The following is a 16,192-nucleotide window of genomic DNA, read 5'->3' as shown; positions in this document are numbered from 1 at the left end:
GTGACAACAACCCTGTATGCAAGACAGCAAAAGAGACACAGATGTTCAGAACAGACTTTGGGGCTCTGTGGGAGAGGGCAAGGGCGGGATGATATGGGAGAATGGCATTGAAACATGTAAATTATCATATGTGAAACAAATCACCAGTCCAGGTTCGATGCATGATACAGGGTGCTCGGGGCTGGTGCGCTGGGAAGACCCAGAGGGATGGGAAGCGGAGGGAGGTGGGAGGGGCCTTTGGGATGGGGAACACATGTACACCCATGGCAGATTCTTGTCAACATTGGCAAAACCAATACAATATTGTAAATTTTTTTAATTAATTTTTTAAGTTAATTTCTAACAAAAAAATTGATGCTTTTGAACTGTTGTGTAGGAGAAGACTCTTGAGAGTCCCTTGGACTGCAAGGAGATCCAACCAGTTCATCCTAAAGGAGATCAGTCCTGGTGTTCATTGGAAGGACTGATGCTGAAGCTGAAATTCTGATACTTTGGCCACCTCTCGCGAAGAGTCAACTCATTGGAAAAGACCCTGATGGTGGGAGGGATTGTGGGCAGGAAGAGAAGGGGATGACAGAGGACGAGATGGCTGGATGGCATCACCGACTCGATGGACATGAGTTTGAGTAAACTCTGGGAGTTGGTGATGGACAGGGAGGCCTGGCATGCTGCGATTCATGGGGTCACAAAGAGTCGAAGTTCTTTTTGAAAGATAAAATTCTTGACCCCTTAAAATGTGTATTTTGGCAACAACTATTTTTCTGGAAAAAAACTTATGGATTAGAAGGTGAGGGTGGGATGTTTCAAAAGAACAGCATGTATATTATCTATGGTGAAACAGATCACTAGCCCGGGTGAGATGCATGAGACGAGTGCTCGGGCCTGGTGCACTGGGAGGACCCAGAGGAGTCGGGTGGAGGGGGGGGTGGGAGGGGGGATCGGGATGGGGAATACGTATAACTCTATGGCTGATTCATGTTAATGTATGACAAAACCCACTGAAATGTTGTGAAGTAATTGGCCTCCAACTAATAAAAAAAAAAAAAAAAACTTATGGATTAATATAATTTCTTTACATATACATCTTAAGCTAATTTATTATCAATCTAACTCTTTAGAGGGCTTCTTAGGTTGTTGAAATTGCATCAAGTGACCTCACTAAATTTCTGATTTCCAATCTCTTTAATAAGGAGAGCTTCCAGTTTCCCAACCCTGGTTTCTTTCTTTCTTTTTTTCTTTTTTTGATTTTTGGCAGCTCTGTCCACAGCATGTGGGACCTTAGTTTCCTCACCTGGGTTTGAATCAATACTCCCTGCATTGGAGGTTGAGTTATAACTACTAGACCACCGGGGAAGTCCTTGGACTATGGTTTTAGAATGCTGCATTTTCAGCATGTAGGGACATCAGAGTGGTCTTTCCAAAATCAAAACCAATATGCAGCTCAAGGCCAATTTTTGCTGGCCGTGCTTGCTACACATGACCTCCTATGAAAGTCAGGTGCTTAATATCTTCACATATTATGTAAAGACATCACATTACTATCCCTTTATTAAATCTGGGGGAAAAAATTAACCTGCTCAGTCAGAGATTTAAGTAATTCTCTAAGAGAAACAAGGTAGAGTACATTCAAGCATCTTTCTCTCATCTCTTCTGCAGTCACCCCGCCCACCATGTTATCATACCTGTGACCTCAGGGTGTTTCAGCAGCAGGAGGAGCCCATATCTCAGTGTGGTGCTCGTCGTCTCTGTCCCAGCTGCAAACAAATCCAATACAGTGATTGCCAAGTTTTCAATCGTATACTCCAGTTCTTGATTGTACTTTTCCTAGAAATAGTTTAATTTAAAAGTTACAAACCATACAAAAAAGGAGGAATTATGGACCAGAGTTAGCAAAAAAAATAAGTTGACACAAATCATTCCTGAGGAATTCCAGATATGGACTTACTAAACAAAAACTTTAAGATACATGTCTTTAATATGCTTAAATAGCTAATGAAAATCATCAAGAACTAAAGAAAATCTGGAAAGTGTACAAACAAGTATAGAATAACAAGAAAGGTACTATAGAAATAAATCAAGAATTTTGAAGCTAAAAATCACACTACCTGAACATTTTTAAACTTACCAGAAAGTTTGAACAGTAGACTATGGGAAATCCAAGAAAGAAACAGCAAACATGAAGCAGAATAAAAATTTCCAGTGTGATTATCAGAAAGAAAAAGGAATAAAGAAAAATGAATAGAATCTAAGGACCATGGCACTCAATCAATTGTACTAACATCCATTTTATGAGATCCCAGAAAAGACTTAGGGAAGGAATAGAAAATAAGTATTTGAATAAGAATGACTGAAAACTTCCAACATTTTATGAAGCACATGAATCTAGAAATCCAAAAAGCTAAACAAACTCCAAGAGGAATGAAACCAAACAGACTCACTGTAAGGCATATTTTTTTTTCCATTTATTTTTATTAGTTGGAGGCTAAATACTTTACAATATTGTAGTGGTTTTTGTCATACATTGACATGAATCAGCCATGGATTTACATGTATTCCCCATCCTGATCCCCCCTCCCACCTCCCACTCCACCCGATCCCTCTGGGTCTTCCTAGTGCACCAGCCGCAAGCACTTGTCTCATGCATCCAACCTGGGCTGGTGATCTGTTTCATATTTTAATCAGACTGTCAAAAGCCAAAGCAAAAGAGAGAATGTTCAAAGCATCAAGAGAATAGTAACTCGTCATACACAAAGGATCATCATTAGGATAACCACTCATTTTTTTCACAGACACTGTAGAGGCCAAGTATCAATGGAAAGATATATTTAAAATCTTAAGTGTAAATACGTCAACCAAGAATTTTGTATTTGGGAAAACCATCCCTCCATAAATTAGGAGACATAAGACATCCCCAAATTAAAAGCTAAGGGGTTCCAGTTAACAAAACCAAAGGACAAGATGATAATTCAAAGCCAGATTGACAAAAAAAGTTCCTTGTTAAAAATAACTATGTAGGTAAATGGAAAAGCAAAAGCTACTGTATTCTAGTATAAAAGCCTCATGTCATTTCCCATATTATTTAAAAGAAAAAAATCATGAAACAATCATTATATGATTCTCCTTTATGATTCTAGGCACAAAATATAAAGATGTGATTTTGTGACACCAATGAAATAAAGGGGGATGAAGCTGGATGGGAGCGGAGTTAATGTACATGATTTGAAGCTATTGAGGAATCAGTTCATACTGAATTGTTATGAATTTAGCATGTTAACAGAAATCCCTTTTATAAGTACTAAGAAATTAATTTTAAAACACACAAAAAATTTGGAAGGAAATAAAAAAAGCTACATTGGAAAAAGATCAAACAAAAATAAGCCATATTTAAGGAACTAAGAAACAAAAATTATAAAATACATTAGAGCAAAAAATTATAGGGCAGAAATAAATTTTTCAACATGAGTAATTACTTTAATCAATTGAAACTCATGGTGTAAGACAGATATTGAAGGAATAAGATTTTAAACTGTGCATCTAAATATTCCACTACATAATCATAATATATCTATACTAGTATAGAATATAATTTAGCCATAAAAAAAGGAAATCCTGATGTCTGTGACAACATGGATGGGCCTTGAAGTTATGCTAAGTGAAATAAATGAGACACACAAAGACAAATTACCATATGATCAAATTTATATGTGAAATATTTTAAAAACTTAATCTTATAAATAGGATATATTGGTGGCTGCAAGAGTTGGGAGGAGAGATAAAAATGAATGAAGGGAATCAAAGATGCAAATAGTCCAGTTATAAAATAAATAAGTCCAGGTGATGTAATATACAGCATGATGACTATAGTTAATGACATATTCCCTATTGAATTGCTAAGAAAGCAAATTCTAAGATTTACAAGAAAAAATCTATAACTATGTGTGACAATAAATGTTAATTACATACATTGTAGCCATCATTTTTAATGTATGCATATGTTGAATCACTATGTGGCACTATAATCTATAACTAATATGTTATATGTCAACTATTCTCAACAAAAAACCTTTTATGTGGTACAAGATGTTGTACATTTGAGATGCCAAAACACAAATACATTGAATGAGAAAGAAGGAAGGAGATTTTGCAAATTATGAGTAGCCAAATAAAGCAAGACTGGCTAAAATAATGTTAGAAAAAATTTTTATCAAAAATAGTTTAAAGGGACCAAATAAGAATGGGATGTTTTATACTGGATGAAGAAAGGTGAAAATAAAGTTTAACATTCAGAAAACTAAGATCATGGCATCTGGTCCCATCACCTCATGGGAAATAGATGGGGACAGTGGAAACAGTGTCAGATTTTATTTTTTGGGGCTCCAAAATCACTGCAGATAGTGACTGCAGCCATGAAAATAAAAGACGCTTACTCCTTGGAAGGAAAGTTATGACCAACCTAGATAGTATATTAAAAAGCAGAGACATTACTTTGCCAACAAAGGTCCGTCTGGTCAAGGCTCTGGTTTTTCCAGTGGTCATGTATGGATGTGAGAGTTGGACTGTGAAGAAAGCTGAGAGCCGAAAAATTGATGCTTTTGAACTGTGGTGTTAGAGAAGACTCTTGAGAGTCCCTTGGACTGCAAGGAGATCCAAGCAATCCCTCCTAAAGGAGATCAGTCGTGGGTGTTCATTGGAGGGACTGATGCTGAAGCTGAAACTCCAGTATTTTGGCCACTTCATGTGAAGAGTTGACTCATTGTAAAAGACCCTGATGCTGGGAGGGACTGGAGGCAGGAGGAGAAGGGGACGACAGAGGATGAGATGGCTAGAATGCATCACCGACTCGATGGGTGTGAGTTTGAGTAAACTCCGGGAGCTGGTGATGGACAGGGAGGCCTGGCATGCTGCGATTCATGGGGTCACAAAGAGTGGGACATGACTGAGTGACTGAACTGAACTGAACTGAAGAAAGGTGAATTCATCAAGTCATATAATTAAAAACACATATTCATCAAGCAACAGAGCCCCCAAAATATATGAAGCAAACATTTATAGAAGTGAAAGGATAAATGGAGAGTTCTACAATAACAGTGGAAGATTTCAAAACTCAGCTTTCAATACTGTATAGTACACCTAGGCAAAAGATCAATGAGTAAATACATAAGACTTGAACAACCCTAGAGTCAATTTTTCTCACAAACATATAAAGAATTCTCTACTCAACAACAGAAGAATGCAGTCTTCTCCAGTGTACATATAACTTTTTCCACAGTAAACTATATGTGAAGTCATAAACAATTCTTGACAAATTGAAAAAAATAAAAATGATACAAACTATCTTTTCTGACCACAATAAAATGAGGCTAGAAATAAAAAACAGAATGAAAATTTACAAATGCATAAATGTAGAAAAATAAATCTGATAGCTCCACATGTAAAGACACTGGAAGTTTCAACTCCATTCCTAATAACAAGTGAAAACCTGAACAGACTAAAACCAGCAATTCTTTTAAGACTCCTAAAAGAGTTGAGCACAAAAGGAAAACCACTGCCCCGTAAATTGGAGAGGTTGAAAGGGAGTCAGACTTACCAAAGAAGAGCTCACGAACAGAAATCACAATGAAATTCAGTGCTAGGGTAGGAAAAATCTGAATCATACTTGAAAAATTGCTAGAAGCTTAGTGTGGAAAACACTGAGAAAAGGATGACTCCACAGGATGACTGAGTCATCCAGGAGCTACCATAATTTTTGAAATTTATTCTAGGAGCTTGAGCAAATTCTGACAGTGCAACTGGAAAAAAATCCACTCATCTTTCCAGCAGAGGAAGGGCAAAAGGAAAAAATAATTAAATGAAGTATAGTTGATTTTTAAAACTGTGCTAGTTTTAGGTATACAGCAGAGGATATACACTTTTTCAGATTCTTTTCCATTATAGGATTTTACAAGATATTGAATATAGTCCCTTTTGTTTTACAGTAATTATCTATTCTATATATAGTAGCTGAGTATCTATTATTCCCATACTCCCATTTCATCACCCCCTTCCCTTTATTACCTAACCAAATAAGTTTGTTTACTATGTCTGAGTCTGTTTCTGTTTTATAAATAAGTTAACTTATATATATATATATTTAGATTCCACATATAAGTGATATCATATAATATTTGTCTTTCTCTGTCTTGCTTCACTTAGTATGATAATCTCTAGGCCCATCCTCAAATGGCATTACTTAATTCATTTTTAATGGCTGAGTAATATTCCATTGAATATATATATATCACATCCTATTTATCCATTCATCTGTTGATGAATACTTAGGTTGCTTTCATGTCTTGGCTACTGTAAACAGTGCTACTATGAACACTGGGGTGCATAACTTTTCAAATTACAGTGTTCTCTGGATGTATACCTAGGAGTGGGATTGCTGATCATATGAGAACTCTATTAATAGTTTTTAGAGAAACCTTCATACTGTTCCCCATAATGGCAGCACCAATTTACATTCACATCAATAGTGTAGGAGGGTTCCCTTTACTCTGCATCCTCTCTACCATTTACTGCATGCATACCTCGTCACTCATTCATGTCCAACTCTTTGTGACCCCATGGACTACAGCCTGACAGATTCCTCTGTCCATGGCATTATCCCAGCATGAATACTGGAGTCAGTTGCCACTTCCTTCTCCAGGGAATCTTCCTGACCTGGGATCAAACCCTACATCTCCTGCGGCTTCTGCATTGGCAGGCAGATTCTTTACCATTGAGCCATATTTGTAGACTTTCTGATGACAGCCACTCTGACCAGTGTGAAGTGACACCTCATTGTAGTTTATATTTGTATTTCTCTAATAATTTGCACTTCCCTGATGGCCCAGATGGTAAAGAATCCACCTGCAATGCTAGAGACCTGGGTTCAATCCCTGGGTTGGGAAGAGTCCCTGGAGGATGGCATGGCAACCCACTCCAGTATTCTTGCCTGGAAAATCCCATGGATAGAGAAGCCTGGTGGGCTGCCAACTCCAGTCCATGGAGCTGCAAGAGTCGGAAACAACTGAGTGACTGAGCATGCATGCACACATATATGTGAGGATATAATACCAAAACTATCAATTTTTACTTTATTTTTATAACGCCAAAATATCAATGCTCAACAACAAAGACAAGGAACCTAATTTTAAAGGGGTAAAGGACTTGAATAACAATATTTCTTCAAAGAAGAAATGAAAATGGGTAATGACACATGAAATATATTCTAGATCATTGTTCGTTAAGGAAATGCAAACTAAAGCCACAAAGAGAGATCACTTCACATTAACCAGACTAGCTTTAATAACTACAAGAAACTAGAAAATAAATAATGGTAATTACATGGGAAAACAGGAATGCTTTACATTGCTGGTAGGAATATAAATGCTTCAGTCACCATGGGAAAGTCTGGCTATTTCTCAAAATGTCAGGCTTAAAATTATCATAGGCTTCACAGATTGACTCCTAGGAATATACTCAACATAAATGAAAATATGTCCATGAAGAAATTTGTACACAAGTATTTGTGGCAACAGTGTTCATTCAAATCCAAAGGGAAACAACATCAATGTCCACAAATACATGAATGTATAAAAAGTCATGGTACGTATATTAAAATGTAATATCATGCAGCCACACAAGAGAGTAACAAATACTGATATACACAATAACTTAGACAAGAATCCAAAACATTATACTAGATGAAGCCAAAAACAAAAGGGGCAATGCTATAAGTTCTTTTATATGCTATATTCATGCACGCATGCTAAGTCGCTTCAGTCGTGTCAGACTCTTTGTGACTCCATGGACTGTAGCCTGCTAAGCTCCACTATCCATGGGATTCTCCAGGCAAGAATACTGGAGTGGGTTGCCATACCCTCCTCCAAGGGATATTTCCAACCCAGGGATTGAACTCACATTTCTTATGTCTCCTGCACTGTCAGGAGGGTTCTTTACCCCTAGCACCACCTGAGTAGTCTCATACTATATTCATAACAAGCAAATCCATAGACATAATGCAGAAAACAGGTTAACACATGATGGGGTGGAAGGAATGGAGAGTGATCATTTAGTGGATATGGTATGTTTCTGGAGAGCAATAGGAAAGTTTTGAAATAAGAGAACTAGTGATCACACAACATTATGAATGCAAGTATATACAACTAAATCATATACTTTAAAACAGTGAATTGCATGTTATATGAATTTTACCTATATTTTAAAATGATGTTACTCCATAGATTGATCAACAGATTTCCTGCAATCCCTATAAAAATCACAAATTTCCTTGCATAAATTGACTAGTTTATCCTATAATTAACCTGAAAATTCAAAGCATTCAGAATAGCCAAAACACTTTTAAAAATTAACAACAAAATTAGAGGACTCACAGTTCTCAACTTCAAAACTAAATACAAAACTAATAATTAAGATGACCAGATGATATGCTACTAGTATAAGGACTGACATTTAGATTAATGGAATAGATATCAAATTACACAAATAATCTAGGGCTTCCCTTGCAGCTCAGTCAGTAAAGAATCTGCCTGCAGTGCAGGAGACCCGGGTTCAATCCCTAGTTGGGAAGATCCTCTGGAGAAGGAAATGGCAACCCATTCCAGCATCCTTGACTAGAAAATCTCATGGACAGAGGAGCCTGGTGGGTTGCAGTCTACAGGGTTGCAAAGAGTCAGGCACGACTGAGTGACTAACACTTACTTACTTACACAAATAAAGGGTTAAATTTTGAGTGCACTGATTTTTGACAAGGGGGACAAGAGGGAAAAGGGGTGTCTTTTCAACACATGGTATAGAATTCATGCCCACAGACATATAATTCCAGCTCCATATCATTTCATTCCATTCATTTCATTCCATTTCATTCCATTCCATTCCATTCCATTTCATTTCATTCATACCAATTCATTTTTACTTCACACTCAAAGTCACAGGCCTATGTATACTATATATAATATATACAGTATTCACCATCTAAAATTCCTTTCCCTGTCCTTCACTGCAAATATATTCAGATTTATTTCCAAACACTTGGTATGCAGGAAGCCCAGCTAGATTAAGCCATTCTTTTCCATTTCTTAATACAGTGTGTGCAATGATCATGTTCAACTCCATAATACTCCATGATATTTTGCATTTTCTAACTTGTTTCTAATTGTTTCCCTTTCATCTGAGGGGTCATTCTGTACTTCTCTGTAGGAAGATTACTAGTAGGTAAAGAGTAGAATCAACATATTCAACTAATTTAACAATTAAACATTATATCTTCCATAATGCATACCATACATTTGGACATACATTATGTACTTAAAATGTTTGTCAACATTGCTGGCCAAACCACTGAAACATCACTGGTAAATTCAACAGCCCTAAAAATGCACAAGCAATCAAATAATTGAGCTGTCATTAACATTTTACCTGTTCCATCCTGATCAGGAAACAATCAATAAAGTCCTGAGGGTTGTTAATGTCCAGAGAGGCTTGGTGTTCCCTTGTTTTCTCCAAAACATAACTTTTCAAACAAGCAAAATTTTCAAAGAATTTTTTATGTTTTCCTGGAATATAATCAATGAGAGCAGGGAAAAAACTGCAGAGCTAGAAAAAAAAATTGTTCATTAAAAGAAAACACTTAATGAATATTTAAATATTATATGCCAAGCCCTGGTTAGAAAATGAATTATAAATATTAAAATAATTCAGTCACTGTATAGATAGGACTTTTTAACTTCACAAATGCATAGTTTTCTATGCTAACAGATGTATTTCAGGGAGAACATTATGACCAGGGATCAAAGATGGTATTCATCTCCTATACTCATACATCATGTTTACAGTATAAAGGCATCTTTGTATCAATTCTTTCATTTTCTGCGTCAATTCTCCTCATAATTATGTAATAAGAGATAGCATGAAACACAATGATTCACCTTTTATAGATGATATCAGATTATGGGAGTTTAGGTAATCTGATATAGAAAACAAGCTGATCCCTGATATTTCTATTTCTGTTTAGTGGCCTCAATCATAAATTCCCTATTTTAGGACTAAAAGGGTCCTAAAGACACCATGAAACACAACTCAACATTTTACGGATAAAGTAACTGGGAACCACAGCAATTAAGTGACCTCTGTAAGGTCACACCATTGTCTTTCAGGCAGAGGACAGAACATTTAGCTCAGTACAGGGTACACCAGTGATGTTGGTTTGTGGTTCCTACACTAAAAAATAATCATTTTGTCATCCTCAAAGCAATTATTTTGTTAGTTAAGATACCAACTGAAGCATCAAACTCTCCTATCATATTCAGTGTCCCCTGGGAGCCCCTTGAAGGAAATAGTCTCTTTCTTCCCAAATAGATATTTCTGTCAGCTAACATGCTGAAGAATCCATGAGTAGAAATTGGGGAACAAGACTTGTGGGCAATAGAAGCCTTTCCAGTAGGACCTGGAAGTACTTCTACTGCTGTGGTCATGCTTTGGGGAAGTTACCAAAGTAGTTTACAGAAATTGGTCTTTGGATCTTGGTGGAAAAACCACTGAACAGGGTCAATGCGACTGAACTGTAGTTCTGTATTCTGGGCACGTATTTTCCTATCTATCATTAAGGGCTCTGCAGTCATCCCCAGATGAGTACGCCATGATGCTAAGCTCTGGGCAGGACTGTGCTGTTCACACATTCACCTCTCACAGCTTGGTGCCCAGAGAGATCTGGATCTCATGGAGAAAAGAGCCAAAATGATTTCTTGAGAAGAAAGGACTTTGGCCTCACCTGCAGCCATGGAGAGCCCAGAATCCTGACGTTTTCATTCAGTCTTTCCATTAGATCTAGAAAAATCTGATCTTTATAATCAAAACGATTCCGGAAAATAATGGAGCAGATCACATTGCAGGGAGCACAGACCAGGATGAAAGTGGGATCACAGGGCAACCCTAGAGAATAACAAACAATTTAAACACACCATTAAAACACACACAAGAGACACTTGGTGTTTGAGATAACAGGTAAAGGTAATTTTAGAAACTCTGAAGTGATATCTCACCAATGAATTCCTTTAAAAATAAATATTCAGCATGCATAAAATCAACACATCACTTTACCTTAACCTGAGGAGGATATTTCAGCACAGCTAGTTAAATAACAGACTTTTACAAATATTCAATTCAATCCTCCCACCTTTATTTGTACCCTTTTCACTCAAGGTGCCTGTTAACTCGAAGGGAAAATGATAAGAACATCTAAAGAGGCCATTTTGTATGATTTGATAACGAAAGTTATCAATGTTCAATATCATCTGTCTGCAAATTAAACACTGACAGAAAGAAAGAAAATTGTTAGGGAACTCAAAATGAATAGTTGAAAAACTCATGTGCAGAATCAGGGAGGAAAAGCTAAAGTGAGAGAGAGAGACTGTAGTTGAAGTCATGCATTTGAAAGAATAAATGTAATAAAACACAAAGTATCCATGCTATATGAGAAGAAAAACTAAGATACAAGTGAACAATTAACCAATTATTATAAATTGGATTTTTGTCTAATTATATTTTGTCTAATTTATATTAATAAAATGTAGCATTTTAATTTCAAACATAAATCCCTAGATAAGTGAAACAAAAAAAGTAACTTGATGAGTGGAATTCCCTTAATTTTGTTTTCATGTTTAAAATTTCTTCTTTTTTAAGAATTAATGTCCCTCACTTACCATGGCCATTAAAATTAATACATTTAGAATTAATATTAGAGAGGATTTGGAGAAAAGGAAACACTCCTATACTGTTGGTGGGAATATAAATTGATGGAACCACTATAGAGAACGGTATGGAGGCTCCTTAAAACACTAAAAATAGAGCTACCATATGATTCAGCAATCCCACTCTTGGGCGTATATTCAGAAAAGATAAAAACTCTAATTCAAAAAGATACATGCATCCTGATTTCATGCCAGCACTATTTATAATAGCCAAGACAAGGAAACTAGAGAAGGCAACGGCAACCCACTGGAGAATCCCATGGAAAGAGGAGTCGGGTGGGCTACGGTCCGTGAGGTCACAAAAGGTCAGACACGACTGAAGTGACTTGGCACAAGACACGGAAACAACCTAAATGTCCATCGGCAGAAGCCTGGATGCCAAAGGTGTGAAACACACACACACACACACACGTAATGAATATTGTTGTGTTGTCTAGTCTCTAAGTCATGTCTGATTCTTTGTGACCCTGGGACTATAGTCTGCCAGGCCCCTCTGTCCATGGGATTTTCCGGGCAGGAATACTGGGGTGGGTTTCCATTTGCTTCTCAAGGAGATCTTTCTAATCCAAGAATTGAACCCACATCTCCTGCATTGGCTGGCAGATTCTTTACCACTAATGTCACCAGAAAACCCCCAGTAAATATTACTCAGTCATTAAAATAAAGAAATAATGCCATTTTCAGCAATATTAAATTATTATATTGAGTGAAGTAAGCCAGAAAAGATAACTATCACATGATATTGCTTATAGTATGTGAACTGAGAACATCTAGATGTACCTGCTGGATTTAGAAAAGGCAGAGAAACGAGAGATCAAACTGCCAACATCTGTTGTATTATAGAAAAGCAACGGACTTCCAGAAAAACATCTAATTTTGCCTCATTGACTACACTAAAGTCTTTAACTGTGTGGACCACAACAAACTGTGGAAAATTCTTAAAGAGATGGGAATACCAGACCACCTTACCTGCCTCCCAAGAAACCTGCATGCAGGTCAAGAAGCAACAGTTAGAACCAGACATGGAACAACAGACTGGTTTCAAATTAGAAAAGGAGTATGTCAAGACTGTACATTGTCACCCTGCTTATTTAACTTATATGCAAAGCACATCATGTGAAATGCCAGGCTGAATGAAGCACAAGCTAGAATCAAGATGCCAGGAGAAATATCAATCAATTCAGTTCAGGTCAGTTGCTCAGTCCTGTCCTGATCCTCTGTGACCCCATGGACTGTAGCATGCCAGGCTTCCCTGTCCATCACCAACTCCTGGAGTTTGCTCAAAGTCACCTCCATCAGGTCAGTGAGGCCATCCAACCATCCCATTCCCTGTTGTCCCCTTCTCCTCCTGTCATCAATCTTTCCAAGCATCAGGGTCTTTCCAAAGAGTCAGTTCTTCACATCAGATAACTAACGTATTAGGGCTTTAGCATGAATGCTTCCAATGAATACTGAGGACCGATTTCCTTTTAGCATTGACTGGCTTGATCTCCTTGCTATTCAAGGGACTTTCAAGAGTCTTCTCCAAGACCAGAGTTCAAAAGCATCAATTCTTTGTCACTCAGCTTTCTTTATGGTCCAACTCTCACATCTGTACACGACTACTGGAAAAACCATAGCTTGACTATCTGAACCTTTGTTGGCAAAGTGATGTCTCTGCTTTTTAATGTGCTGTCAAGATTTGTCATATCTTTTCTTCTAAAGAGCAAGTGTCATTTAATATCATGGTTTCAGTCACCATCTGCAGTGACTTTGGAGCCCAAGAAAATAAAGTCCGTCACTGTTTCCACTGTTTCCAGATCTATTTGCCACGAAGTGATAGGGGTTGGGGGAAATGCCATGATCTTAGTTTTTCTTAACGTTGAGTTTTAAGCCAGCTTTTTCATGCTCCTCTTTCACTTTCAAATGCTCCTCTTTCACTTTCAACAAGAGTCTCTTTAGTCTCTCTTCGCTTTCTGCCATAAGGGTGGTGTCATCTGCATATCTGAGGTTATTGATATTTCTACCAAAAAGGTGACTTCTACCTATTAACTTTAGGCTGCCTAAAGTTATCCTGAGCCAACTGCTTCCTCTAAACATACTCTGTGACACAGTTCTGCCCACAAGTGGGACAAGACCCAGCTGTACCCACCAATGAGCAGGTTTCAGTCCCACCCACCAGGAAACCTGTACAGCTCCAAGACCAATCTCAAGCATGAAGGGGCAGACAAGCTAGAAGAACAACAATCCTGCAGTCTGTGGAACAGACCACAAACACAGAAATTTAGACAAAATGAGATGGCAGAGAAATATATTGCAGACTGTACATTTGTTACTAAAATCCAAAAATGATGGGGCAAAATTTGCAGACTGAAAATGGAACCAAATTCTACTTGGAGAAGGCAAGATAAGCAGATGTTTCTAAGGTCAAAATTTAGTTAAATAAATATTTCATGACTTGATTCCAAATAGGAAAAGGAGTATGTCAAGACTGTATATTGTCACCCTGCTTATTTAACTTATATGCAGAGTACATCATAGAAACACTGGGCTGGTGGAACCAAGATTGCCGGGAGAAATATCAATAACCTCAGATATACATATGACACCACTCTAATGGCAGAAAATGAAGAAGAACTAAAGAGCCTCTTGATGAAAGTGAAAAAGTTGACTTAAAGCTCAACATTCAGAAAACTAAGATCGTGGCATCCGGTCCCATCACTTCATGGAAAATAGATGGGGAAACAGTGGAAACAGTGGCTGACTTTATTTTTTGGAGCTCCAAAATCACTGCAGATGGTGATTGCAGCCATGAAGTTAAAAGACGCTTACTCCTTGGAAGGAAAATTATGACCAATCTAGACAGCATATTGAAAACAGAGACATTACTTTGTCAACAAAGGTCCATCTAGTTAAGGCTATGGTTTATCCAGTAGTCATGTATGGATGTGAGAGTTGGACTATAAAGAAAGCTGAGCAAAGAAGAATTGATGCTTTTCAACTGTAGTGTTGGAGAAGACTCTTTAAAAAAAAATAATTTTTTTTCTTTTCTTTTCTTTTTTTTTTTCTGGGAGGGGGGATCGGAATGGGGAGAAGACTCTTGAGAGTCCCTTGGACTGCATGGAGATCCAACCAGTCCATCCAGAAGGAAATCAGTCCCGGGTGTTCAATGGAAGGACTGATGTAGAAGCTGAAACTCCAGTACTTTGGAAAACTGATGCAAAGAGCTGACTCATTTGAAAAGACCCTGATGCTGGGAAAGATTGAGGGCAGGAGGAGAAGGGGATGACAGAGGATGAGATGGTTGGATGGCATCACTGACTCGGACATGGGTTTGGGTGGACTCCGGGATGGAGAGGGAGGCCTGGCGTGCTGCGATTCATGTTGTCGCAAAGAGTCGGACACGACTAAGAGACTGAACTCAACTGAACTGACTTGGTATATGTGTGTTTTAACAGAATTAAGATGTAGCATACATTTATTCAAAATATACAAATCATTACAATTAGTATTGAATAACAAGAAATAATGAATGCTGACACTTTTTAAAGACTGCTGTCTTTTCAAAGAAAGCATAATTGATGAGAATTGCACTAAGATATACCAAGATGATTAAAACCATAGATCGTATTATTATTGGCCAGAATTGTAGGCCTGAGCCCTGGAAGTAATTCTCACAAGTGTCTGTAAGGCTGAATATACAAATATAGTCCACTTAAGTGAACACACATGTTGCTTGTTTCATGTCCTATAATGGTCATTCCCACCCTGTTTAATTAACAAGTGTTCCCTGGTAAAATATTCCAGAATAGACAACCACATTATCTCTACCCTTCTCTGTTCTTTAATATTTTTAGGAAATGACTCAGAACTATGTTTTGTGATTTCTGGTTTGAAAACAAACAACGTTCAGGAGATAATTTGATTAAATGATCTTTATGCCCACACTGCGTGCACAGTAATGGGAGTACACACACAATAAGCACAGATACACAAAGGCTCCTTGGCTGCCTATGCTTTATAACCCGCCCCCTCCCCCATCTGAGGGCTGACAGTCAATACCCATATGAAAGATGCAGCCGTCCCTGAAATATTTCCAAGGATGTCACTGGAGAGAGAGCAGCCTGTTAAGGTCAGACTTAGAAAATAGACTCACCCACCGTTGGTTTTTCTCAACTCCTCCACCAGGCAGCGTGCTTCCTCTTGAACACGGTCCTCAATGCTCCTCTTCCCCATCCCGAAATTCCGCAGGGTCATGAGGGAGAAGCGCCGGGTCGCCTTCCATATCTTGCCATTGCTGAAAGCAATTCCTACCAGGGAGTGAAACAGAAACTAGGAAGGAAGTTCTAGGGGAGGAGGAGTGAGCTGACACATGGCAGCCTCAGAGAGGGAACACGATCTGCTGGGGAGCCACGGTGCGG

The 16,192-nt window shown here is 37.9% G+C and overlaps 1 protein-coding gene across 4 annotated transcripts in view; it reads right to left on the bottom strand.

Annotated features, from left to right (window-relative positions):
• LOC136158241 (cytochrome P450 2C19-like) overlaps positions 1 to 16,192 on the bottom strand; it is a 36,993-nt gene that overhangs the window by 7,343 nt on the left and 13,458 nt on the right. For 3 of the 4 annotated variants that reach the window (XM_065920025.1, XM_065920022.1, XM_065920024.1), the window contains 4 exons: positions 15,932 to 16,081; positions 10,814 to 10,974; positions 9,463 to 9,639; positions 1,683 to 1,824 (listed from right to left, as the gene is read on the bottom strand). In XM_065920025.1, coding sequence (XP_065776097.1) covers positions 1,683 to 1,824; positions 9,463 to 9,639; positions 10,814 to 10,974; positions 15,932 to 16,081 — 630 coding nt within the window. The remainder of the gene's footprint in view (positions 1 to 1,682; positions 1,825 to 9,462; positions 9,640 to 10,813; positions 10,975 to 15,931; positions 16,082 to 16,192) is intronic. The other variant, XM_065920023.1, reaches the window with a different exon arrangement.

The sequence above is a fragment of the Muntiacus reevesi genome, chromosome 2 (genome assembly GCF_963930625.1).
Source record: "Muntiacus reevesi chromosome 2, mMunRee1.1, whole genome shotgun sequence".
Taxonomy (NCBI): Eukaryota; Metazoa; Chordata; class Mammalia; order Artiodactyla; family Cervidae; genus Muntiacus; species Muntiacus reevesi.
Note: the sequence above shows the minus strand (reverse complement) of the source record. Positions and strands in the feature narration are given on the sequence as shown.